This window comes from Lontra canadensis, unplaced genomic scaffold, assembly GCF_010015895.1.
Source record: "Lontra canadensis isolate GAN:19392208 unplaced genomic scaffold, GSC_riverotter_1.0 scaffold4, whole genome shotgun sequence".
In the NCBI taxonomy this organism is placed as follows: domain Eukaryota; kingdom Metazoa; phylum Chordata; class Mammalia; order Carnivora; family Mustelidae; genus Lontra; species Lontra canadensis.
In genome coordinates, this window is record NW_022630998.1 from 39,348,775 (window position 1) to 39,375,874 (window position 27,100).

General features: G+C 45.9%; 1 protein-coding gene across 4 annotated transcripts in view; it reads left to right on the top strand.

The window, feature by feature from the left end:
- ZNF366 (zinc finger protein 366) overlaps nt 1–25,975 on the top strand; it is a 67,837-nt gene extending 41,862 nt beyond the window's left edge. For all 4 annotated transcript variants that reach the window (XM_032848734.1, XM_032848727.1, XM_032848745.1 and 1 more), the window contains exons 2-5: nt 4,856–6,201; nt 9,630–9,821; nt 18,615–18,789; nt 21,839–25,975. In XM_032848734.1, coding sequence (XP_032704625.1) covers nt 4,870–6,201; nt 9,630–9,821; nt 18,615–18,789; nt 21,839–22,404 — 2,265 coding nt within the window. In that variant the 5' untranslated portion in view covers nt 4,856–4,869 and the 3' untranslated portion in view covers nt 22,405–25,975. The remainder of the gene's footprint in view (nt 1–4,855; nt 6,202–9,629; nt 9,822–18,614; nt 18,790–21,838) is intronic.
- The last annotated feature ends 1,125 nt before the right edge of the window (nt 25,976–27,100 follow it).

Genomic DNA, 27,100 nt, shown 5'->3' on the forward strand with positions numbered 1-27,100 from the left:
CTTCTTATACCATTTACTGGAATGACCTTAGATTCGAGTGAGAACCACAAAATACCAGTAATTTTATCTGGGGAATATTTATATTTTAGTGCAGTAGGTGAATTCCTGATTAAAGGGCATTATTAGAAGAATTTTTTTTTTTCCCAAACTAAATGTGGTTTCATTGTAGGCCTTGGCGTTTCTAATTGGTCCTTATGGTTCAGAAGGAGATTTTATTTTTGTTTTTAAAATCCTTTCATTCCCCATTTCCTCATCCCTAACTCTTGTGGATAATACCCATGAAAGAAGACATCTTAAGTCCCAGATTCTTCTAACACAGATCAACCCAGTACTTTCCTCCTGAAATTATTTGCTTCCTGATTTACAGCCCATTTGCCTTGGTGATTTGAGTATACAAGGAAGAAAGTCAGGGACATTCTCGGACAGTAGCAATGAAAATCTGTGATTATTCTAAACCTCCACACTCACCTCACAGCACAAAATGTCTCCTTTGGGTGGAAGAGTACAGGGTGACTACTTAGTCTTGGTCTAGGTTTCACATTCTTGATCCACGCCTCCCCCCACCTTTTTAAAGTAGTCTCCATGCAGGGCTTGACTCACACCCCTGAGATCAAGGCCTGAGCTGAGATTAAGAGGCAGATGCTTAACTGACTGAGCCACCCAGGCACCCCAAAGGTCTGTCTTTCTAGTCACTCTTGCCTGTTGGCCTTTTTGGGCATCTGTTTTCCAACTGGGTTGCAGACCCTTATAAAGCACTTTGAGGATGGCTCCCCAGCATTAGCTTCCATATGCTTTGCATCCTGGAAACAGCCAGGATGTAGGGCTTACCCTGATTTGAGGATCAGGTCAGGGAAGGCAGCCCTTGGAAACTGAAGAGGGTAAGCAATAGCACACACAAGGTGTATATTTCAAGTTCCTCCCACAATAATTACCTGAGAGTTTATGAGTGTGCTCATGCTCTGATTAGGGATGTCTCAAAAAGTCATCTGCCGGCTAAATAAAGATAAAATTATACATTGAAAAGTTCCATATGGAGATTAAAAACAAGAGCTTTCCTCCCTTCTCTCCCACAGCAATTTCTTGAGCATTTCCTTGGCGTCCGGCACTGTGCCGGGTGAACAAAACAGACCCAGTTCCTGCCCTCACAGTCTAGCAGGAATTGTGAGAGTCAGTTGGCCACCGTTGGCTCAGCACTGTCCTAAGTATCCGAGACTTGGGGTTTGACAAACAGATCCTCCTGTCTCTGGGAAGGTGACCTCTGATATTAGACTAGGGGCAATCCTTCAGCTTCCCCAGACTGGCTGAAGACCTTACAAGCCCACCACATCCCTTTGGTCCCCACTCACCAAACCCATCTGTTTTTTTTTTTTTCCTCTTAAGAGATGTACAATGTATAATTTCACTTTTTATTTTGAAAAAAAGTTCAATTTACAGAAAACTGCAAGATTACATCTGCAAATGAAAGAGACTTTCATTTCTCTTAAGAGATGTACAATGTATACATGTGTAAGTATTTATTGAACAAATCATTTGACAGTAAGTTGCCATCTATTATTAATGTAGGCCCAGAGCCATCACCATAATAGGAAAGATAGCCAGAGAGAAGGGATGGGGGAGTAGTCTCAAACCAGAAGTTTGATCCCCACACTGAATGAATACCCATGTCCTGACCTCACCCACTGGCCTGTTGTAGTGTGGTTCACATCCACTGCTGTGACAAGATCAACTCAGGGTTAATGAGTCCAGTCTATGTTCTGACTTGCAAAGCAGAGACCCAGAGGCTGACCAAGAGCTTCAGCATGGAGAAGAGAGATGCTGTCAGTCCGCATCAGTCTACTGATCACAACAGCAATCCTCCCCTCCTGTCCACTCTTTCTTATACCTCGAGAGTACCATGTTGTCTAGTGCTTAACACACTTTCACATACATGCTCTATTTTAAGTTTCCAACAACCTAGTGGGGATATCCCAACTCCCAAGGAAACCAAGCCCCAAAGTTAACTTGCTCAGTTCCTCACAGCTACTAACACAAAGAATTCAAATCTAGATCCTCAGCCTCCAAAGCAAAGCTCCAAACTATCCCACAGGTGGCTATTTTACAATTTCAGTTCTTCTTTTTTACATATGTCTTGCTCATCCTAGTGGGGAACGGTCTTACGACATGCCAGTTTTCTGGGGGAAGCCACGGGTTACTGGCCAGGGGAGGGCCTGCCATTCCCCACTCGTCTGCCTTTGACCAAGAAGATGACTGTGTCACTCAGATCTCTCTTGCCACCTGAATGGGAATCCATTCTTGCCGCCTGAATCGGAATCCCTATCTGCCATGGATGCCTGTGGATGTATTTTTAGAAATAGAGGGGAGTCTGTGGGTGGCCCACATTGAGGATTTCTAGGAGTTTGTTAATATTTTTGTAGAGGCCAGAATTGTAAGTTGACTGATTTCAAGATAAATTACCTCCTGGGGAAAACATCCTTTCCCTGTTCTTCCCTTCAACATTCCCCACCCCCAATGAGTTTGCTTTTTATGGTTTTCTTTTACCCCTTAGGGTTTCTCCTTAGCACCCTGTGCTCAGAAGACAGGGATATTAATAAGTAGCAGCAGCTATGGTTGATTTCTCTCTCAAGAGGGCTGAGAGGAAGCAGATCCAGTTTTCCTTGACCTCTGTAGGGACTAGTAGTATCCCTTAAGATCTTTATGCTGAGGGGACTGCTGTTTTAAAGTTCTGGGAAAATGCCCATGGATGGATCTCAATGCCTTTTTAAAGCTCCTGAATTAATGATTTTATTCCAGAATAGGCACACTACTGTTTTAGGGGTAGGGTATGTATACACACAAGTCAGAAACTGGGGAAAACTTTAATCATATTAAAATAGGGAGGAAATTGAAATGCGTATACAGAAAATCTCTGCCTTTGGGGGCCACAACTCTGCTGCTGATATTTAAAAACACAATATCTCTGTTCAACAATGTTTCTTTGCCTTACTAGGTTGATGGTGATAAAATGCCAACACTGAAAACAAGTATGCTTTTGAAATTAGTATTGTATTAAAAATGTCACCTCTAACACAGTAAAGTGACTCAATTAGTAGACTACATCACAACTAAAAACAAAGATACTAAACAAAGGCAATAATAATATGTATATACCAAAACACCTATTTCAAATTTAGTGGTAACATCCATTTCCATGTAAGTAGCTTTCTAGTAGAAGGTATAACACATGGTATAGAGATACCAGACATCATTAGCTATGCATTATCTAATACCTACTTAACAAGAAAATACACACACAAAAAATTAATAAATTCTGGTCAGTGCTAAATAAGCAAGCTCTTGCTCTTAATTACTAAGTTCCAAACCCATGGAAAGAAGACAAACCACCACATAAATACAAAGCAAAGATTAATGCCATTATTTTTTCATTTTCTGATGATTTTATGTAACAGTTTTAAGTAATGCCCAAATATTCCTATAATAAAAACACATATATTTTCTCTCAGTAGGCTCATCTGTATATGGAATTGGTAATCCAATGTAAAAAGACCCACTTTGTTTTAACTGTGCTTCAGTTTTTAAACCTCCCATGAAGACACATGTGCAATTTTGGGACTATCTAGGTCCTTGTGAATCTACATTTGGTCCATCAAGGACTGAAGAAAATCAGTAGAAACCATTGGTTCCCTCACCCCTGGGACCCTCACCCTACATTGCTCAGCATGTAGCCATTCTCACAGGGCCAGGGCCCTAGGTAGCCTATTCAAGCTCAGAGGACTTCAGTACAAAGGGCCTCCCTGGAAACGTGGAGTCAGAACCACTTGGTTCTTTCTACCGCTATCCACATGAGGAGTGTAGAAAAATGGCAAGGAGACACGTGAAAGGAAGCAGAGTCCTTGGTTTACACTCCAGCTCACAGGCTATCCCCCACATACCTGATGTAGTCGCCAGGATGCAGTCAGTAACTGGCTCAGCAAGGAAATGTCACACACCTCAGGAATCACTGAAAGTCAGGCTTTACCCGGACACCTGTGTGAAAGGAGGAGAGGCAAGCACAGTTTTAGGGATCCACAATCTTGGAAATTTGCACCTGAGGTTGCTCCAGGTGGAAGATGAAAATGCAAAAGTTGCCAAGATGACTCTGTGACATTGGCTTATAGGCTTTTCTGGATCCCATTGACCTCATCCACTTGATATACCCCGGCAGCACACCTTGCTTGGAGTGGGTAACTCAGAAAATCTGAGATCCCAGTTAAGCAGGCAAATCTCTTCACCTGTGTGGACCTGAGTACTCCCCACCCTCCAGCAGCCAAGGCCCCCAAGACAGAGAGGGGCAGGGGAAATTGGTTCCTTCAACTCCAAAGACAAATGTAAGTCACCACTAACAGACGACAGTTCCATCTCACGCTATCAGAATGGGTCCCAGTTCTGACTCCTGCCCTGACCAGCTATGGGCTTCAGCACATCACCTCATCTGTCTAGGTCTTGCTACCCTCATTTCTTTTTTTTTTTTTTTTTTTTTTTGTAACTTCATCTTAAGTGGGCACCATGGCTGGTTGAACTCTCAGGTTTCTTCCCAGTTCAGTGTACTCTTATGCCCTCCCCGCCAAACCCCAGCTAGGATTCTGTGGCTATGGATTTAGACTGAACCTCTAGGGTCCCAATCCAGGGGGCCAGGGCTCTCCAGGAAATGGGTCTGTAAGAGGAAAAAAAAATCATACTTCAAACAGCCCTAGGATAAGTGAGGGTCAGTAGTAAACAAGCATCACTCTTCATAAATTAGTACTGATACATAGCCAGAACCCTTCAGGGGAAAAAAGGGACTCTTTTTTTTAAACAGCAAGTTTCTTTCTCTTTAAAGGAAAATTGCCAAGGATGCAGAAGGAAATGAAGATGATCAAAGATGAGGATGTGCACTTCAGTTTGGGTGTGAAGAGAGCCCCCTCCTTTCCCCACTGCCTGCAGCCAGTGGTTTCCCGAGGGAAAGCTCCCCAAAGGCACCCCTTCCCAGAAGCTCTCCGGGGGCCTTTTTCCCAATTTCGGTATGAGCCTCCTCCGGGACACCTAGACGGATTCCCGGGGGTCTTTGAAGGAGGAGGGTCCCGGAAACGGAAGAGCATGCCCACTAAGATGCCGTACAACCACCCCGCGGAAGAGGCCCCTCTCTCCCTCCACTCTGAGGAGAGCAAAAACCAAGGCCCTCCGAGCCTCCCTCTGCTCTTTCCGCAGCCCCCGCGCCCCAAGTATGACTCGCAAATGATCGACCTGTGCAACGTGGGCTTCCAATTCTACCGCACCCTGGAACACTTGGGGGGCAAGCCCGTCAAGCAGGAGCCCGTGAAGCCCAGCGCCGTGTGGCCCCAGCCGGCCCCGGCCCCGTTCCTGCCCACGCCCTACCCCTACTACCCCAAGGTGCCCCCGGGGCTCATGTTCCCCTTCTTCATGCCCTCGGCCTCCCCCTTCCCCTTCGGCCGGCACACCTTCATGCCCAAGCAGCCCCCGGAAGCGCTGCTGCCGCGCAAAGCCGAACCTCCGGAGAGCGAGGAGACCAAGCAGAAGGTGGAGCGGGTGGACGTGAACGTGCGCATCGACGACAGCTACTACGTGGACGTGGGCGGGGCGCAGAAGCGCTGGCAGTGCCCCACCTGCGAGAAGTCCTACACCTCCAAGTACAACCTGGTCACCCACATCCTGGGCCACAGCGGGATCAAGCCGCACGCGTGCACGCGCTGCGGGAAGCTCTTTAAGCAGCTCAGCCACCTGCACACCCACATGCTCACCCACCAGGGCACGCGGCCCCACAAGTGCCAGGTGTGCCACAAGGCCTTCACGCAGACCAGCCACCTGAAGCGCCACATGATGCAGCACAGCGAGGTGAAGCCGCACAACTGCCGCGTGTGCGGCCGCGGCTTCGCCTACCCCAGCGAGCTCAAGGCCCACGAGGCCAAGCACGCCAGCGGGCGCGACAACATCTGTGTCGAGTGCGGCCTCGACTTCCCCACGTTGGCCCAGCTCAAGAGGCACCTCACCACGCACCGCGGCCCCATCCAGTACAGCTGCTCCGAGTGCAACAAGACCTTCCAGTACCCGAGCCAGCTGCAGAACCACATGATGAAGCACAAGGACATCCGGCCCTACATCTGCTCCGAGTGCGGCATGGAGTTCGTGCAGCCCCACCACCTCAAGCAGCACTCGCTCACCCACAAGGTACCGTGGGCTCCGCCGGCCCCGGGGGCGGGCACTTGGGGAGCAGGCGCAGAGCCCCTGGTAGGGGCGGGGTGGAGGGGGCCAGGGGCCCTTCGCTGCCCTCCGCTTAGGACTGGAGGAGCAAGGGGCTGCTTCCCTGAGTCCTCACCTCCTTCCTCCCCTTGGTTGAGACACCAGCAAGCAAGTCCTTTCCCATCCAGCCTTCTAGAGTCTAAGATGGGCCTCGAAATAAATAACGTGGCCAGTTTGGAAAGGAGGGTGAGGAAGGCCGAAGGAAACAACAGGTTCTTGTGCTGTTGCTTCTTAGCCTCCTAAAAACCCTAAAATTCAGTGTCTGGAAACCTCATCCAGGGCACTAGCACGAGTGTGTTCTTAGGCCTCATTTACCCAAAACCAGCTCTGTGCCTGGGATATACTCATTAGAGCCTTCTTCTAAATACTTCTGTTGGTCCTTTGCTGCAGGAGCAGTGGCTACATTTTGGGTTGTTTTCTCCCTTCGCTGTGAGAACTGCTTCATATGCATATGGCTCTGGGTCCAGCAAGGCCTGTGCTTCCTGTAGCAGAGCCCCTGGCTGGTTGCCTGCAGTGCCCTGTGGTGTCTTTTGTGGGAGGCATGAGATAGCATCCTTCTGTTTGCTTTGGTTTTATCTTCCCTGGGTTCAGGTCTTTAAGGGGGGAATACAGGCCCAGGGTTCTAAGCTCAGCCTAGTCTGCAAGCAGAGCTCTGGAGACAGGCAGGATGAACTAAGGCCAGGCCCCAGTCGTATCCCAGAAATCTTACCCCACTAAGCTGACTTGGGTTGGCTTCGAGCTTCCCAGAGAGGAACTTTGCCCCACTGACCTCTACCCTCACGCTTTTGACCTCAAGTGGTTTTCTTGGCAGAGGAGACTTCTAGTAAGCCAGCATTTCTAAAGCACTCTTTAATTCAGAAAGGTCATTGGAGGACTTTGCCCAGCCAAGATAGTATCTCTACTCTGCTATAATGAGTTTCATTTGCTAGGCTAGGACACAACATGGGTATTTTTGGCTCTGCAGCAGAGGTGAAGTGGGTGGCTGCCTTGTGGGTAGTGTACCAACAGCTTCTGCCCTATTAAAGGCACCATCCGGACAGGAGGCACCTGCCTAATGCAGGAGCCATCAACAAAGAACCTGTGCTGAGATTCAGCCACAAAGGGGACCATATGCTGATTTCAGGGGCTCCTACATGCATGGAAAAGGAGCCAAAGATGCATTTTGGAACACACAAAAAATTCTGTAAGATAGTAGAAAATGAAGTAAAAATGGACAAAACAGCCTGGTATCTGAAATGTCTCATTTGAATTAGGAAGCTAAACACATTTTAATCCACAGTGTCAGCAAACAATGAGAGGTAGTATTTATTGAACACTTGCTGTGTCACAGGTGCTTTACTTCTCATTTGATCCTTGTCAACAACTCTAAGAGCTACCTGTGGGTATCTTTTTTTTTTTTTTAAGATTTTATTTTATTTATTTGACAGACAGAGATCACAAGTAGGCAGAGAGGCAAGTAGAGGGTGGGGGGAAGCAGGCTCCCTGCTGAGCGCTGAGCAGAGAGCCCGATGTGGGGCTCGATTCTAGGACCCTGGGATCATGACCTGAGGCGAAGGCAGAGGCTTTAACCCACTGAGCCACCCAGGCGCCCCTACCTGTGGGTATCTTTGCTCCAGATTTGCAAATGAAGGCACTGAGGCATGGGACAGTCACCCAGAATCCGGGAGTCCAGCTTTTGAACGCTACTGTCATGTGTCCCCCTTCTCATTTCCCTTCCTCACTTCTGACAACTCCCATGGGCTCTTTCTCTGCGCTATCACTGATCCTTTTAGTGACACAGTCACTTCCTTTGTTCCCCAAGTTGTGTCCAGCCTTCCGTTCACTGGAGTTGTAGGCCAGCCTACATGTGAATTTTACCTGGGACACTGAATTCTCTTTAGAGAATTCCAAAACCAGTGATAAGTAGATTCTTCTCCTTGGTTGCAGGATAATAGAATCACAGACAAGTGTAGAGACAATCTTGAGAAGAAAGATGCTGAAGTAATGTTTAAAACCCATCAAGAACATAATTTTTATTAATTTTAAAATTTTAAACTCATGGCTTGAATATGCAACACCTTGTTAAAATTCATCTTCTTAGGAGGCCATTAAAATTTAGGTCTCTTCCTTACCATAGATTCATACTCACCTACAATCATCTAGACTCAAGAGTATTCCAGCTGGAAAGAGTCCCTGATTCTCATGACCCACCACCACATCTTGAGATGAGGGAGAGCCATCGCCAGGAAAGGCCATGAAACTTGTCTGAAGTTACACAGCCAGTACATGACTGGGCAGAGACCTGGACTCACCCTTGCGTGCCATGGGCTCACCAGAACTGAGTGATATTTTCTTATCATGGCCCACATTAAAGAAATGGACATATAGGCAAAGAGACTCAGAGCTAAACTTGGAACTCCTCTCTCCCCAGGTCACTAAGGATACCAGATAATATGTGTTTTATAAGGTACAGTTATTAGCTAAGTAACTTGTTATAATCCTGTAACAACCTTAGTTTTAACGCCATCATTCTCTAAGTTTTCCTTCTGAAAAGTCCTTTTGTGTTAAGATGGCTTGCAAATGTCTTATCAGGAAAGCACTGGTGAATCCGGAATAGATAATATAATGCTATGAGTCCCTGGGAGTGCTTTCAACTGAGGGCATTGATGCTTAGGTATTCAAACATTTCTCCATAAACAGCAAGGAACGTAGAAAGTCTCCTTCTGTCCTGTTTTCTAATTCAGAAAGCTGTCCTCTGCCAAATTTCCCTATAGGACAGAAGCTAGCTGAGCTGAGCCTCCATAGCCAAATCACGTAGAGGTCACCGTGACCTGTAGGAGCCCAGGAGACTATTTCAAGAGGTGATTATCAAATTGTAATTTATTCAAGTGCGCATATGAATTGTTCTTCTGGGATTTTCAAGTCCATTAATGAGAAGGCAAGGAAACATTGGTTTTCATATGAGAAATGACGTTATCACTTGAGGAGGTTTTGTTTTTCCATTATCAGGAAAGGTGGATTATAGACTCATTTCACATATCATTCCATAGTGCTCTTACCAAAATCCTATTAATGCCCAGAACTGTTACTGTAGAATTAACCCCTGTAGCAGCAGGAACAAGAGTTGTAGCTTTCTTTTCCTCTAAAGTTCTGGCTTAGTTCCTGGTTTTCAGAAAACAAAAAAAGAGTATGTAAGCAACACTTTTCAAGAAAACAGCAATTCACAAGGCTAATGCCACACCATTTGGGACTCAGCATCTGTCACCAAGCTTTTCATGGACTTGTGTGGCAAAGAGAAAAATGAAGACAATAATTCTGATGAAAGAAAGCATGTTACCTGCTAACCACAGCATGTTTGGAATCTTGCTTCCCTCCAGGGCGTGAAGGAGCACAAATGTGGGATTTGCGGGCGGGAGTTCACTCTGTTGGCCAACATGAAGAGACACGTGCTGATCCACACCAACATTCGCGCCTACCAGTGTCACCTCTGCTACAAGAGTTTTGTGCAGAAACAGACCCTCAAGGCACACATGATCGTCCACTCTGATGTAAAGCCTTTCAAATGCAAGGTGAGCCGTGGACCCCAGGAGGGATATGGGTGGGGAGGACTCAGAAGGTTATGCTAATGCCCTGTGGGGGAGAATCTCTGGGAAACTTTCTACTTGCTTCATCCGTGGGGTCACCCAGGCTCAGAGTAGGTCTGTGGCCAGCCCCAGGCCCATCTGCTACTCTGTTCCTCCTTGCACCACCTATGCTCACACCAGGCCTTAGCTGGTCCCTGAGAAGCCTGCCCTGTTTGTCTCACTGTAGAATCAGACTGTGCAGGGGAGGATGGAGCTAGTAAGGGAGGTCTGAGGATGGAAGGCCCATTTGGGGAATGAGGTTGTTAGAGGATGAAGGTGATGTGGAGAGCTCCCATTCTAGAAAGGAACAGTTGGGTATAGTCCTCTTCTCCTTACAAGCCAATGAGTAGAATAGAGAAAGGAGTCAGAGAGGCTTCTAGCACTGCCCCTCCCTTCTCATAGCTCCTCTCTTGCCCTCCTGACACTTGGACTGAGCCATGTAATTTGAGGGCAGGTCTCCCAAGCAAGATGAATGAGATTCTGAGGTTAGCCCCTCTGATGACCTTAGAAATACTTGTTTGGGTCAAGGTAAGCACAGTCATTTGAAGTGTTTCCCATTTGTTCCTAAGTACCATGGAGTGCAAGGACTGAGCACTTCATTAAAATGTCTGTATCATGTTAACTTGTTGGATTTTTATTTTATCAGCGGAGATCACATGGGAGCTGGAGATTTGTAAAACTCAAGAGAGTGACTGGTATTACTTAGAAATGCTTGGGTTTTCCAGACTCTTCCCCACTCTTCCCATCCCCTCCTCACATTGTTCCCCTTCTCCACCTCCAGAGTGAGAAGGAATTTTGCTGAGGATTGGGTAGTTTAATTCAAGGAATGCACAGACACGTGTCATCCCCATGGTGAAGAGAGGGCTGAGGGGGAAGGAGAGGGGAATCACAACTTCAGTTAGAGCCTCTCTGTTTGAAATGAAGTTTTTCTTCTTAGTCACTGTATGTCTGATGGGGTCCCCATGATATGTTCCATCCATCCAAGGGGCTGTTCCTCCTTTAATCCCTCTATAGCATGTCCCCTGCCCCCCCCACTTGAAGGAACCCCCTGCGAAGCAAACTGCTTTCCTGTGTTGGCTGCTCCTGGACAGGGTGAGAGAGGTCAGGAACCAGAGCTTCCCTAGACCTGTGTGAGCATTCTCTGGAGGTGGGGGAGGGAGGTTTCTCCCTCCAGCCCTTTCCTGCCACCCACTTGTGTTTCCCCTCTTTTCCTTCAAGTTCCCAGTGGTTTGAAAGTCAATTTATGTCCATCTTGAGTCATCTGAGCTCAAGGGGGAGGAAGCTGCCTGCAAACGGGGCTACATGATTCGTAGTGCCTGGGGCAAAATGAAAATGTGAGGGCCCTTGTTCAAACATTATGAAGAATTTCAAGGTGGTAAACTCAGGACTCTTTTGAGTTGGGGCCTGTGTGACTGCATTGGTCACATGTCCATGGAGCCAGCCCTGGCAGCATGAGCCTGGGGATTCCACCCACCTCTTTGCTCTCTCATTAGACACCTTGATTTCCCTCCCACTTCCCACTTGAGCCCTTGCTTTTAACAGAGCTGTTCCTGCCTGCTAGGGGTTTGCTGTCTCCTACAGTGGGGGTGCAAACAGGCACTGTCGGTCACTCTTCATGCATTACACTGAGTTTACTCTTGGGTTTTAAGCATGAACTGGGTTTTCTATCTTATCAACCGGTGGCTGAACATGTACCTTGTTAAAACATAAAGGGAGTCATGCTTGTTGTCCCTTCCATATGTGTTCAGTCCAACCAACTCTCACTTCTACCTCATCAATTCAGGTCCAGCAGTAGTGGTTAAACCAGGCGGAAAATATCTATGAGACAAGGGATATGTCAGGGAGCACAGCAGCAACAGGAAAAGGGCTTGCAGGCTGGGTTTGACCTGGGGACACAGAGGCAGTTCTGTGTGCCTACCTCAAGGGCCTCAGAGGGGCCTGGAGGATTTCTTGAACCAGGTGGTATCTGAGGGTTTAGAAGGTTCTCTCTGGTACCAGTGTCCAGAAGATTGCACATGGTAGTGCAAACTGGGCCCAATGATCAGTGAGCCAGTCCTGCTCAATGCTTTATGCCTCCCCTCGTCCTCCATCCACCCCAGTGATGGTGCACCATACAGGGCTCAATGGGCACCTGAAGTTCCACTCCATGGTTTAGAAACTCAATGTGACCTCTCCTTGAGCGTGCATTAGGCTCTGGATGTATGCTCACACCACCAGCTTCCACAAAAGAGTCCTGCAGGATGAAATGCCAGCTCTGAGATGATGTATACAGTTTATATTCTTCAGTGGCAGATGGGCCTGTTGTGGGAATTAGATGAGTCATCTGCAGAAACCATCCTGGTCTTCCCAGGAGACCAAACTATGGGTCAGGAGGCTGCCTAGGAGAATGTGTCTATCTGTAGAAAAAATAAGTTGTCGTTGAAGGGTATTTTGTCAAACAGGTGGCCCTTCTCCATTCTTAGACATCTTAGAAACAAGAAGAGATGTCCGTCATCTCACTGAAGAGCCTTCTACTTCCGGGAAGGTGTCAGAAGCATCTCCCTTTCCCCATCTCCCTGTCCCCATGTTCCTGCCAAGTGCTCCCCTCGTTGGTATCCTCTTTGTGTCATCACCTTTCTTCATTTCAAAGGAATTTCAGCACATGTCTGAGTTTCCAGAGTATGTGACAGGGCTCTGTGTGTTTGTAAACTAGCTCCAGATCCCACTGTAGGAGTGGGCCATCTCGAGATGGTGTCCTACCATATGCTGGAGGGCCATGTGCTCATCGCTACAAAATTCACAGCCAGTGAGAGATGAGTGGCTGGCTGACTGCATAGTGATGTTGGAGAAGAGGCCCAGAAAACGAAACCCAAGGTTTCTCATGGGTAACAAGGAGGAGATAGTCCCTTTTCATGATTGGCATGGCTGGAAAAAGAGGCAGACCTTGGTCCAATCATGCTCTAATAAGAGTTAGCTTTGTCTCTTTGACCCAAAACCTTATAAAAAGGGGAGATTGTTTACATAACAGATTCTACTCTCTCAGGTTTCTCACCACTAAAAATCCTGGCTAACCTAGAAGTCTGGCCCCTGTTGTAACCTGGCCTGGCTCTCTCTGGCCCCATGCTCAGTGGACACAGCTGTCCACAGCAAGCAGAACATTCGCTCACTGTGAGATTAAGCATTAACAATGGGATGGAAAATCAGAGGAGAGGAAAGATTTTCCATTCTATATTTCTTTTTTTTTTTTTTTCCCTTAAAAAAAATTACTGCCCTTCTGGGCTCTTTTGCTATTGGCTTCACTTTTGGACTCCCTGCTTCTTGGAGCCAGCTGGAATAGCTCCAAAGACCTGCGCCTCTAGACTTGAGCCATGTTTCACAAATATGCTTCCCAGATTCTGCGTAAGCACGCAGGGGTTGATCGGGATGCTATCCTTATAGCAGCCACACTCCATAATAGCAAAGAACCAGCTGCCGTCTTTGGGAAACCTGTCCAGGAAAAGCAACCATCCAGAGTTTCCGGGACAAATTCTCCTCTGAGATGGGTGAAGCCGGGAGCTGCCCAAGTTATGAGTCACCAGGTCATCTGCAGCCTCGTCTGAGGCAGAGGCCTGAAGGCAGAGGACAGAGTTGATAGAAGAGGAGGAGGTCTCCTTGGAAAGGGTCCCCACCGCCTTTGCCACCATGGCTCTGCTTCCCGTTCCAGCTCTTGGAGGCCCCGTGGGGGACAAACCAGCGGGGGACTTTTAGGGGCCCAGAACTTTGGGTCAGGGCTCTCAGACTGGCATGGAGAGAGTTAAGGCAGTGACCAGATAGCAGCCTTTTGGCAGCACAGCCCTCCTCAGCAGAAGGAAGGATATAGCTGTATGAACTGCCTGCTTCACAATGCCTCACATGTCCCCAGGGGCACGCCTGCAAATAGATTTCATCTTGCTTTCTCTTGTACTTTTCAAAGCTTCCTGTTTTCTCACGGTCCTTTTGGACAGTTTACAGTCTCTCTCTCCCTCCCTCCCTCTCTCTCCCTTTGAGGAAAGGAACACCCTTCTTATTAAAAGAGAGAGAGAGAGAGAAGAATGTAAGGGAAGGGCAGCTGAGCAGAGGCCATTCTCCTCGGCTGCAGGATTCGGCTCTTTGACCTTTTCTCTTAGAATAGGAAAACACAGGCTTCCTGGTGCATCTCAGTCCTCAGGCTCAGAGTAGTTGGTTGGCACGAAGTGGTGTGACTCTTCTTGGCTCTGTGGGCCTCTGGCCCAGGGCGGCCTACTGCCATCACCTCGTCTCTGCATGCAGCCGGCTTCTTGGTGTCGCTGGCTGTCCACATTGTCACTGCAGCTCACGGGAAGTGGCCTGAGGTGCCTCCAGGCCCTGGACAGGGAGGGAAGGGGTATGAGGAGGCCAGAATCTGGATAAGTGAACTGGGCATCGGCCAGTTATTAAAAGGGCTGAGGATTGGGGAGCCACGGAAAGGGCTCTCCCGAAAGCTGCAATTCAGGATGAATCTTCTCTTTCCAACCACATTTCTCAGTGTGGGGTCAGACACAGCTCCTTCCATTTCTGTATGCCTCAAGTGACCTGGTGACTATTTGCTCAAAGGACTCCTTACTTCGTCCTCCTGTTAATATTTCCTCCAAATAATTGGTTTAAAAAACACTCTTCTCTCTAAAGATCTCTCGATTTCCAGAATGTGAGGGACTACTATGTACATGATAATGATGCTAATATTTACTGTTTAGCAAGCCCTTTACATGAGTTATCTCATTTGATCCTTACAACAACCTTCATAAGAAACTATTATTGACATTTTACAGAAGAGAAAATGGAGCAAGTTCTCTCTCCTTCTGTGGTCTCACCATCACCTCTCTGCTCTGCTATCTCCAAACCTAATGATTCATGCAACCCACTTTTAAAGGACGGTTCAAAACATTTGTTCCAATTTCTATTAAATGTTGAGGTCCCCCTCCATTTAAAAAGTAAGCATAAAAGTGGGTCTTTGATGAAAAAGCTGAGATTTGAGGTCAGAGGCACATGAATACCCGTCATTAGAGCAACCGAGAGTTCAGGAGGGGCAGACCCATTGAGATGACCACCTGCACCATGAAATCTGAGACTTCACCATTCCAGGAGCTTCCTGTATTGACAGCCATCCTAATCTAATCCCCCACAGACCTTGGCAGGAGATGATTCAGCAAGTCTTGACGTGGGTAAGCTCTTAGCCGCATATCTCATGATTATAAGGGGCCTAGACATAGACTGACTGCATTTCCCAGGAGAAGAAACTAGCATTTTGGTGATCCTCCCCGACTCTTCTTCTTTCTTCCCGTCTACTTCCCCTTCTCTACTGTAATGACTCTTCTTGGAGCTCACATCTCAAACCCCACCCGAGGGTGCCATCTTTAATTCACCCAGTTCATTTTCTCTGGCCTCTTTTCACTAACAGGGAATGAGGGGACTCTGAATTTCACAGACATAAAGTACCTTCTACAATCATCTATTGTCATGTGAGGATGGTCTTCTGAGAAAGAAAAAGAGGCCAGATATTCTGGACAAGGACCAAAGGGTTTTGTGGAAGGGTCAGAAGTTGAAAGGAAGAAGCTGAGGGTTTCTACCACAGAGATGTGAATAGTGTCTAGTATCTCAGGTCCTGAGTACTCGTCCCTATCTATCCTTCTCCCACTAGGGATTCTGGTTTATGAACTAGTGTGTATAGGGCTTATACGTATTTTAGTGGGAGAAAGGAAGATGTTTGGTGATGGCTGCCTTTTGGAATTTTTGCATGGGGTAGTGATATTTTCCTGACTTGTTTGCTTCTTCCTGCAACTAAATACTTAGGTATTTATTAAGTGTTACTGTGTGGATAAATCTGTGCTTGATCCTGAGGCTGACCACAAAGAAAAGGAAGGTACCCCTTGCATTTCAGAAAATAACCTAGGGCTCCTTTAGTGCCCTAGACATCTTTCTGAGTTGACACACCTTCCTTCAACCCTGCAAAAGCTTTCCATTGGTGGGCCCGATAGGCTACCATAAACCATGAAGGGTAACTCTGATATATAAACAGTTAACTTTACCAACAGCACAGAAATAAGTCTCCTCTACCAGTCACTCTCAGATAATATAGCTGACCAGTCATCCCATCCCCCACTGTGGACCTTCCCCAAAGCCATATGCTTTGATTTCAGGGGACAATATCACTTTAATGTCCTGATATACTCTTGTACCACTAAAAATGTCCCACAATGTTTAGGAGTGAATGAATTGAGTCAGAAAAACATTATGGTAGAAAAACACACTGGGCTATGTTAAAGGATCATAAAATGTGGCTTGTTTAAAGCTAAGAAAGAATGTGGAAATTACTTATCGGTAGCCATTCTGGTGTGTGCACACCTCTCTGTGCAATGGGGTGGGAGTGGGTTGGGTTGGGGAATGGGGAAAGGGAAGTGGGACCTCAGAGCAGGTGAACTGCATTATTCCTCTGACCCTCAAGTCACAGTAGCTGTGGCAACAACAAATAGTTGGTCATTATCACAATGGTGATTACGATGTTGCCTATAGATTAAGGTTGGATAAAGTCCCTGAAAATAATGAAGAGATTTTATTCTGTATGAACACAAAAACAAACAGCACCCTATACATTCCTCAAGGTTAGGCTAAAATTCCATCTCCTTTATAAAAACCCTTTCAGACAAGTCCAGCTTCTAATACCTTAGCAACTAGAGATAATAACTAAAAGCAGAATCTCCCCTTTATAGGAACCAAGTCCAGAAGGCACCCATCTCTTCAATTTTGTCTGGATTAAACTACCATGAGACCCATTCAAGCTTGGACTAGTGTAGTAGTCTAATCTTGCAGCCTCCTGCTCCTTTCCTCCTATGTGTCTTATGCTTAACCACCCAGGGCTTGTGTTGTTTTCAGATCTTTTGCTGCAACCTCACTCCAAATAATCAGGAACCATCCCACAAACCAAAGGAGATAAACTTTTTCTAAAAAGACTCATGAGTGGAAATACCTAATATAGAATCTCTAGACTTAAAGCTTGCTTTCCTCCCTAGCCAGGAGGGAGAACTAGATAAACTAAGTGAAGCTAATAAATAGTACTGTACCAGAACTTCCACAAACGTGCAAAGCTGAGTCACAGATTGATTCATCTTACCAAATTGTCTCTATTGAGAATAAAAGAAAGCAAGTGTCCATCCCACATGTAGGGCTTCTCCCCAGGACATTAAAATTAGACCAACACTCCCAGCCTTTTCCCTCTTGGGTCACCTTTTCCCCATGAATGTGGTGTGCAGATGCTCTGAATACCGAGCGTGGGACACCAGTATGCCAAATTCATTCTTGCCAGTAAGGAAGTTAAAAGGGAAAAAAGTACTCAAAACCCCGAAACATGAATCATTTACAAACACAGAACCAATTATTCATTATCCATGCAAGGATTGTCTGTGACAAAGTTGTCATCCCAGCTGGCTGTCTCTTACCACCCAGCATTCTTTTTGTCCGGCCTCCCAAGGTCACTGTTAGGTCTACCCATTTTGCAGGGCCAGCTTAACTCTCACTTCCAAGGCCGCCTGAATGAAACAGTGCCTTCATTAATAAACATTCCATTCAGAATCCACAACACTGTCCCTGAAAATCTCTCTCTGTGAGAAAGGAAAACTGGTGTCAGCTCAGGGGACACTGTACCCCAAGACCTCTCTCCAAGCCATCTCTCCCCTCATCTCAGTGCCCTCACAACATGGGCCTCTGAGGTTGGAGAGGGAAGGAAAATGTTCCTCCCTTAACTCTGGCCTTAGCACAGACAGAAAACCTTCTTTCTCTTTTTCCCTGTACAGCCAAGGAAGGGCTGGATTCTCCAATCCCTTCTTACAAAAGAAGTTGGAGAACCACCGTTCTAACCCAACACACATCTGCACTTTGTTGGAAAAAGAAATGACAAAAGGACAAAAAGAAAGAAACAAATAAAACACATTTACTTTTTGTATAGCTGAGATAATATTTTCAGTACTTCAAATCTCTGCCCACAGACAAGACGCATTCCTTCCTTTAGGTCTCTATTTGTTTCTTCTAATTTTGACACCCATCCCCACAAGAAGCCAATTAAAAAATTAGAAAGACATTGCATGATACAGTCTAACAAAAAAATTATGTTGAGGGGACACAGGATGGTGTGGTGTTTGACCATATGGCCTCTGGTGGCTAGTGGCCTTAGTTCATTTTCCCAGCTCCAGCACCCATTATCTGTGTGCCTTGGCCAAAGTGCCTTCATCCCTCAGTTTGTCCGTCTGCAAAATGGGAGTGATAACAGCACCCAGCTCAGGGGACTGATATGGGAATTAGATGTGATACTCTACAGCGGACTTGGGACAGTATCTTCCATGCTATAATGCTCCATAAGCATTAAACAAGCGATCATATACTTACTCTTAAAGTGAAGCATACTTGGAGACTTGCTTTTCAGATCAGCCTTTCTCCTTTTCTACAGCTTACGTTAAAATGAAGCTGTAATAGCTTTGTGAGTTTTGCCTTATGTTTAATGTAATAGGGACACAATCTCAGGAGTCCATCCCTACCAGCTTCCCCTCTGAACCTAGGCACCATCCAGGCCCTCCCTAATGTCACTGGGGACCTTTCACTTGGAGGTCACTTCAAATGCCAGGATCCCCACAAAGTCAAAGCACGTCCATCCTTACTCAGGCCTGGGTGTGGGATCATCTGGCAGGGCCCACCACTGCAACTGACCTGTCTTCCCCTCATCATTGTTTCTGACAGCTGTGTGGAAAGGAATTCAACCGGATGCACAACCTCATGGGTCACATGCACCTGCACTCCGACAGCAAACCCTTCAAGTGTCTTTACTGTCCTAGTAAATTCACCCTCAAGGGGAACCTGACACGCCACATGAAAGTCAAGCATGGGGTCATGGAGCGGGGCCTCCATTCTCAAGGTAATCTCTCCTCCAGGAAGCACCCAAGGCTGCTGAGACCAGTGGATAACAAAAGGGAGCTGAATTTGTTTTTAGGGGTCTTTACTTTGGGGGGCTATTCCTATTGTTGAAAAGGGATCATAATTTTCAAGACCACAGCAGAGAAGGAAGAGGCTTACAACATGACTATAACAAATACAGTGCCACTATCTGAAGGTAGTATGTAGAAGTGAATTATAGAGGAGAAATTGGAATATCAGAATGATGCCAGTCAGTACCGTTATTAGTTTTGGCTCCTGACACCACATCAGGTGTCTTGGCTCCTTCAATCTTTCAACAGCTCAGGGTGAGAGGAACTTCTATTACCCCCATTTTACAGATGGGAGTAACTGAGGCTTCATGATTTTCCCAAAGCTGCTCAACTCAAAAGGGGCAGAGTCAACATTTGAACACAGACCTTTCCAACCCTAAAGCCTTTAGTGGGTCTTTTTCATCGCTCTGCAGTTAAAGAACATGTGATTTTTCTTTCCTTTCTAAGAAACAGGTCTGTAAGCTCCTCGTTGGCAGAAGTGTGTGTGTAGCAGGCTAGGTCTCCTGTGTTCACAACCAGAGGCACCCAGGGACAGTTTTCCTGCTTGGTGGGGCTAACTGGCCCGTATGCAGAGCAAGCACCACCGCCTCCCACACTGAGGCCTCACTGAACTGATAAAATGTTCTTACCTCTTTCATTTTCTCACTCCCAGGCCTTTAGCCGCCAAGAGTCTATGTTCCCAATCTGCTAAATTCAGCAGGTTGCTCTCTAGTTCCTTAATCAACTGGTCCTTCAACAGACAGGCAAGAAAGAAATGCACCTCTATCCCAAATAGCACACTACGTGCTGATGAAAAGACTGGGGAAGGGAGACCATCTTTGCTCCCTGGAAGGTCCATGTACGGGAGAGCAGACACACAGTGATGTAACCTACGAAATCCTATGACCTGCTGTTTTCTGATACAGCTGTGATGACAGCACAGACTGTGCCCACAATTTCACAGACTAGCCTGTGTTAGTCCCGTTTTATATGAGGAGACCAAGACCAAGAGGCACTATAAAGCGTTCGATGTCCAACACCAAGTCTGAAGGCAGAACTGGGATTCCATCTGCCAAATTTCTGAATGAAGCCGGTGCTCGCTACACTCGGTGAACACGTGGGGTGATCCGTTCATGTTAGCTGCTTCTCCTACCCCTTCTCAGAGGTGGTCAAATAGGCACACGTATTCATAAATATGATACTCATGTATACCCACAGCATGAAACAGAATGATGATAGTTTTTCTGGTTTTCATGGCACCCACTGAGCTCACACTGCTCCTGATGGACAAGAAGCTGTGGCCATCGCAAAACAAAGCCTAGAGTTTATGAAAAAGCCCTGAAAAAATTCTGGTTAAAAAACAAAAGCTGTTTTCTTTCTCCAAATTGGTTTTCTCCTGAATTATTCTTTGCATCTCTAGTTGTCTGAGCCAATTTCCAACACAGGCCTGGATTTTTCCAGAAGGTGAAGTTTGTTCAATCACGGGGGCTGGGGACAGAAGGCAATGAGGAGACTGTCCTCCATTTGAGATCCTAACCTGGTCACTGTATCTTACCCCAATTGGGGGCTTAAATCCTAAAAGGCACCTAACGACTCTGTCATTCTTTTGGAAAAATAAAGAGCATCACTATATATCAGAGAGATGCTTTGAAAGTTAACAGACTTTCAACAATTTTAATGTTTTCATCTACAAAAGGTGTTAGCACTTTTTCACTCTAGTATTTGAAATGGCTCAAAAATCATGAGTCAGATTAAAAAGATCCTCCCTGTGCCCCTTATATGATCAAAGCTATAGACATCTCCATTGCCTGACAATATCATAAGGCAGGCTGAGTTGGACATCTGTCTCCTTTCTGTGCCCCCACCCTGGAAGCCTGATTGTCCCCACCTCCTCCTCAGGGTCTGGCTGCTGGCTTATCAGGAGCAGAGACCTTTAAGATCAAACCAGGCGGAGCCTTACCATGTGTTTGTTGGCTCCTGAAAAATCCCTCCCTGCAGGGCCCTCAAAATGAAACTCAAAGTGACAGCCTTTCACAGGGCTGTGCCCAACAGCGGAGATACTCGTGGTTGGACATGGGGGCTTTGGATCTCTCTGTGCCCTCTCTATCCTATTTCTGCTCAGGGGCCTGGTTATGGTGGAGTGGTCTCCTTGGCCCCAAATGGTATATATATATTTTTCAAGATGAAAACATCTTTCTTATAGTTTTTTTTTTCTCATGGCAAAATATATGCTCATGGAAAATAATGAGAAATGTATTAGAAGTGAAAAGAAAAAAATGTCAGAATCACCTAATTTTGAGATTTTGACATAAATCCTTCCATGTATTTTTTGATGAAGATAGATAAAATTGGGACTACACTATAAATATATGTGTATATGATAAATATGTTTTTTACTTAAAATACATAGAATACCTTTTCATCATTACTAGTAGGTCTCTTTATCTTCTACACATGGTTCATGTTATTATTTATCTAAATAAACCTCTATCATTTCAGTTTCACTGTAAAAAAAAATGTGGTGATGAGCATCCTTTATGCATTTTGTGCACCTGTCTGACTATTTTCATAGTTTAAATCCTCAATAGTATAATTGCTAAGTCAAGCTATGCTTATTTTAAGCTTTTGGCACATGTCGCCCAATTTACCTTAAAGGAGTTATACTGATGTAAACTACATCTATAACAAGGCCCATCTGTCCACAGTCTTACTGGGAATTTACTTTTATTTATTTTTATTTTATTTTAATCTAGTTTAATTTTTTTAAGTAGGCTCCACACCCAGTATGGAGCCCAGTGTGCGGCTTGAACTCATGACCCTGAGCTAATGACCTGAGCTGAAATCAAGAGTGGGATGCTTAACCAACAGAGCCTCCCAGGCGCCCCTGGGAATTTGTTTTTAAAATGTAAAATCAAACTATACTAAATGGCCCTGGGTACCACCCAATGACCCATTTTCACAGCTTTTCCTGGGGCCTGAATATTACTTTTGCTCTCACAGGTTTTGGAAGGGGGAGAATTGCCCTGGCCCAGACGGCAGGAGTACTCAGGAGTCTGGAGCAGGAGGAGCCCTTTGACCTTTCCCAGAAGCGTGGGCCAAAGGGGCCAGTGTTCCAGTCAGATGGGGAGAGTGCCCGGGGCAGCTCCTGCCATGAGGAAGAGGAGGAGGACACCGGCTGTGAGGTGAGAGGAGACAGCCCGGGCCTGGCCCCCCAGAGCAGGCAGCCCTGCACACCCCACAATCTACCCACGCAGCCCAAGCAGGCTCCCAGGGCACTCGAGGACACCTGCGAGGAGGAGGAAGAGGAGGACGAGGACGAGGCCGAGGCCGAGGAGGACAAGCCAAAAGGAGAGCACCAGGAGAGGAGCAAGGACAGCCTCGGGGCAGAGGGCAGCCAGGAGAGAGAATTGGCCCCCAGAGAAGAGTGTCTCCACCTCAGGGCTCTGCAGAGTGCCCGACGGGGGCCCTCCTTTTCTGATTACTTGTACTTCAAGCACCGAGATGAGAGTTTAAAAGAATTACTGGAGAGGAAAATGGAAAAACAAGCAATGCTTTTAGGTATCTAAGTGGACAGTTTTAAAATTGCATTTGGAAAATGAGAACTAGGCAGCTCAAATATAACTTTCTGCATGAGCTGTCATTTGCTGAAGACCGGCGAATGGTGCAAATCTTTACAAATGGCTCAAGACTACATGACTAGGGGTTTATCCTCAGTCACGTAAACGCTTCTCAGGTCTTTCCCTGGGCCCTTGGTTTCTAACACCCATGCAGGGTCCTCCAGTTCTATTTTACACAACTCCACTATAATAGACTGTCCATATTCTAGATACCTAATTGCAAGCTGACACTGAGGTGCTTTTCAGAAATTCTGTTTTCCTTTGACTAATATGCAATGCATGGTAAATTTCCTTTTAGTTGCAAAAATATGGTGCTTGATATGTTACCTTATTAATGATGATTTAGTTGAATGTGTGGAAGTAATAATCTTTTTCTAGATAGATGAAAATGTTAGTAGTTTTATATATGAAAATCACCTTTATTAAATAAGCCAACATACCAGAGACGACAAGGAGAGTGAGGTATTGAAGAGGATATTCTCAAGTAGTTGGTGCAGATATAAGAGAGAAAGTTCAAGAAAATACGAATTTTAGCTAATGAAAAACCAGCAGTACTTAGATTCCTGCCTGGGTCTGCCTCGTTTTACATCAGCTCACTTCGTTAGATGTGGCATTTGGAACATATTTTCAGAGGCCCCCAAAGTGGTCAGCACCTGCAGGCTTATCTCTTGTGTCCTGAGTAGAGCTCCCTCCTGGAGATCTTGCTCTGAGGCCCTAGGCCCCATAAAATAACTGCAGAAGTTGTTGCCTTAGGAGCAGTGGATTTCTCCTCAGCACTGGAACTAGGGGCGTGGGGAGGAAGCCTGGCCATCTAAGTGCTGCTTATTTAGACTATCAGAATAGCCATCAGCTCATTACTGCTAAGGGAGATGCTGGATTGTGTTCTCAATGCTGCCAGCACGTTAGAATCATCTAGGGGAACTTAAAAAATATATATCAATGCTGAGGCCTCAACCTCTGAGATTCTGATTTAGTTTGGCCTAGACTGGATCCCCAGCTATGGTCTTTTCTAAAAGTCTTCCCCAGATGATTCTTCTGTGCAGGAAGATGGAGAAAGACTGACTAGGCTAATAGGGTGGTTCCCAAGACCCCTCCTTTGGACTCCATAAATATGTGTTTCTGGCTTCAGACTCATTAAAATACAGATCAGGAGACCTTGAAATCATACTGCTCGCTTAGGGCTTCTTACCTGATCTGGAAGAGCCTCACAAGGACACAGACACATATATGTGTGCATGCGCATACGTGCGCGCGCACACACACACACACACACACACACTCTGTAGAAACACACACTCTTTTTATTAGAAGATGATGCCTATGATGTTTATGGTCACCTAATATGTTTAAAAATACATAGCCAGCCTACAGTGACTCGTTATCTCTCCCTAGATGCTTGAATCATGATTCTAGTGGGTGGCGATGACTGTCATGGGTGGGTGGAACCCAGCTGTAGGCTTTCCTTAGGCACGGGTGCCAAGTAAAGCAGGGGTCAAGGGACATCGCAGACTGACCATAAGCAGTAACCCTCTGGTACTGTGTCTGTGTTTAAGTAAAAACTGCCTCTTGGTTAGTAGTTTCAACTCTTACTGATAGAGCTAGGTACTGTTTCTTGTGTTGCTTTCTCTCCTCCTAAAGTTCCAGTACATTTCTTGAGAAGACCTGGCCCATCTCTGATGGCTGGATGCCAGCTTTTTCTCTTGGCCAAGGCTTCCCCCTGAGCCTCATCCACTTCTAATCATCCCCACCCCCCACCCCTGCCCTCACTGTGAGCTCTGTCAATCCCTGACACATTTCTCCTGCCCCCTTGCCTAAAGCTCTTTCTTTCAACCTCACCACCACCGCAAAGTGCCAAAGCTGTTTGGGTTTCCTACCCACTCATCTCCTGAGGTCAGGCTCCCACAAAGGGGATGCTGAAGGGAATAGTGTGGGTTTCTGAGGGTACAAACCCAATTCTGTGCCGGGAAAATGTCCCAAGACCTCAGAGGCATGGCTTGCCTTCTGTTCATTATTAATATAGCTCATTAGTGCCTCTCGTAAAATCATGCAGGAGGCTGGCAACATGGTTTGTGAGGCCTCCAACTCTCAGGGTTCTGTCACAAGTTCATTCTCTCAGTAGCCTATAGTAATTGAAGACAGACTTCCGTGGTGCTCTGGGTATGCCTTGCCAGAACCAGGAAATCTAGATTACCAAACTCTAGTCTTTTCCAACCAAATGAATCATGTGAGAATGTTCGAGGATCAAGTTTATGTTGAGATGGAGAGAGTATGGTCTAGAATGGTGGTTTCCAAATTGTGGATTGAGGAGCCAGAGGTCCCTCTTAGGCCCCTCCGAAGCTGCTAGGGAAGAAGGAGAAACTCTCAGCTCTCACACCCACTGCACTCAAAGTGGCTCACATTTCATCTGTTTCTCACGTTAGCCTTCCAAGTAAAATTTCATTTTGAGGGAGAAAAAAGATGTCTAAGAAAAGTAATTTAAAAAGTGTGAGGAAGTATATTATAAAGCCTGTTTTTAGTTCTTGACTCTGGGAATGAGAGACTTAATTAGATCTAGCCCGATGGTAAATATACACTGACTTTGTAAGAATTAAGGCTAAATCTTGGTTTTGTATGATATTGAGTGACCAAAATCCTGATTTGCCTGGACTGACCCTGGTTTATAACTCTGCCCCAGGAAAATTCTAAGAGCATCACCTCGACTCTCAAAAGTATCCCAGTTGGGGTGCCGAATTCTATGAACACCCATGGACAAGTGCAGAGCGAAGGGAAGGGTTGGCCAACCTGCCTACTGGGCTAATGAATAAGAGTGCAAACCTGAAGGACAGCACATGGGGATCACCCCGAGAGAATTCAGGGTAAAACCATCCAAGGTTATCAGCTCTCTAAGGGCTAGGGCAGCATAACATTCGCCTTCTTGAGACACTCTGAAAATAGGTCACTACCGAACACTCTCCAGGATTTTGACCGCTGTCATTCTGAAACAGCCAACTGACCAGCCAAGGCATATTTTTCTTTTATCCGTTTTCTTCAGGCCTATGATTACCTCCCTGTTTTTCCTTCTAATTCCTTCCATTCTTTCTTTAAAAAAAAAAAAATTTGACTCCCCATTGGCCATTAGACTGAGGCTGATCGTTTATAACCCCACAAGGGTAACTGGAATATTTGTATATGAGTAGCTGCATGAGAAAGTCCAATGTGCATACTGTATTTATTAAGCCCGAAAGGCATTTAATAAAATATTAACATTGCATTTTGAATCTTGATCTTTGCTTTGCTGGAACAAAATGTAACAGAGCTAACATTTAAAAATCCTTCACATATTTGGACAACATTACACCAAATGTTGATTTTGTACAGAACTCTGGCTTGCTATTTAAATACTAAAACTCCAAGTATATAGTACCCCAAGTTGTGAATATCGCTTTCTGCTTCGGTGAAAAAGCAGTTTACCTGAAAATAGCATGTAACCTATATTTTGTTAATTTAAGCAAATAAAGACATGTTGAAAAGGCTGAGTCAATTATTTGCACATACCTGAAATTTTGCAAGGAAGCTACGATTATCAGTGTCTCACTCCTGCCCTTATCCCTTTTGCCAGGGTGGTTCCTTTTGGAGCTTCAACCCCAGGGATATACAGATTTTGGATTCTCCCTGTCTCAAGACTTCAGAAAGGATTCGTGAACCTCAGACAATCTGCAGGAGGGATGACACCTTCCTCATCCTCTTTTTCTTTCCCATTCAGAAAAACTAGTTTTGGAAGGGTGTTATGAGGAAGTAGGAAGTGAGCAACAAGATGGCCTTCCTCTGTGTCAAGTTCTTTGTAGGATAAAGTTGAACCAAGAGGCCATGTACCATACTGGACATGAGCACCAATTCTGGTGTCAGCTTCCTGGGTTCAAAGCCCAGCTCTCCTACTTGCAATCTTTAGGACCTATGACCAGTTTGTGAACCTCTCTGTGCCTCTGTTTCCTCACCTGTAAAATGGGATTAGGAACCTTCCTCACCAAGTTGTTTGTAGGATAACTGAGTCAATTGTGCAAGACACCTGAAAAGTGCCTGGCTCATGGTTCATGCTGTGGAAGAATTCGCCGTTAACTGTCTCCAGCAAAGTGGCCAGAAAACAGAACACTCAGCTCTTCTTCTCAGCCCACAAAGCTGTGTTGGCAAGCTGTGTTAAACATCATACACTGTTCTATGCCACGCATGGTGCCAGGTGATCACACACTTGACTTTATTCAAACTTCACACAACCCTGAGAGACAAATGTTGTTATTTCCATTTTACTGATTAAGAAATGGAGGTTCAGCAGAGTGAAATAAGTTGCTCCAAACAACCTAGTTAGCAAGTTCTTCGTTTGCCTCCAAAGCACGTACTTTGGAGGTTGGTTTCTTTGGAAGTAGATGATGAGACAAATCTGGGTGCAAGATGTTTACCAGGGATTAGCCCTGGTGAAAAGAAAGGGGAGGAGAGAAGGCTGAGTAAAGAGAGAGGACGAGCTGTGACACAGGCCTGACAAAGGCTCACTCAACATAGCAGATGGCTCACTGCCACGATTGGCCATCAGAGTTGTGCCATATTGGGTAGAGATGCTCAGGGCTTTGCACAGCCTCCTTGCTCAGTTACCAGGTATGGGCTGCCCTGGAAA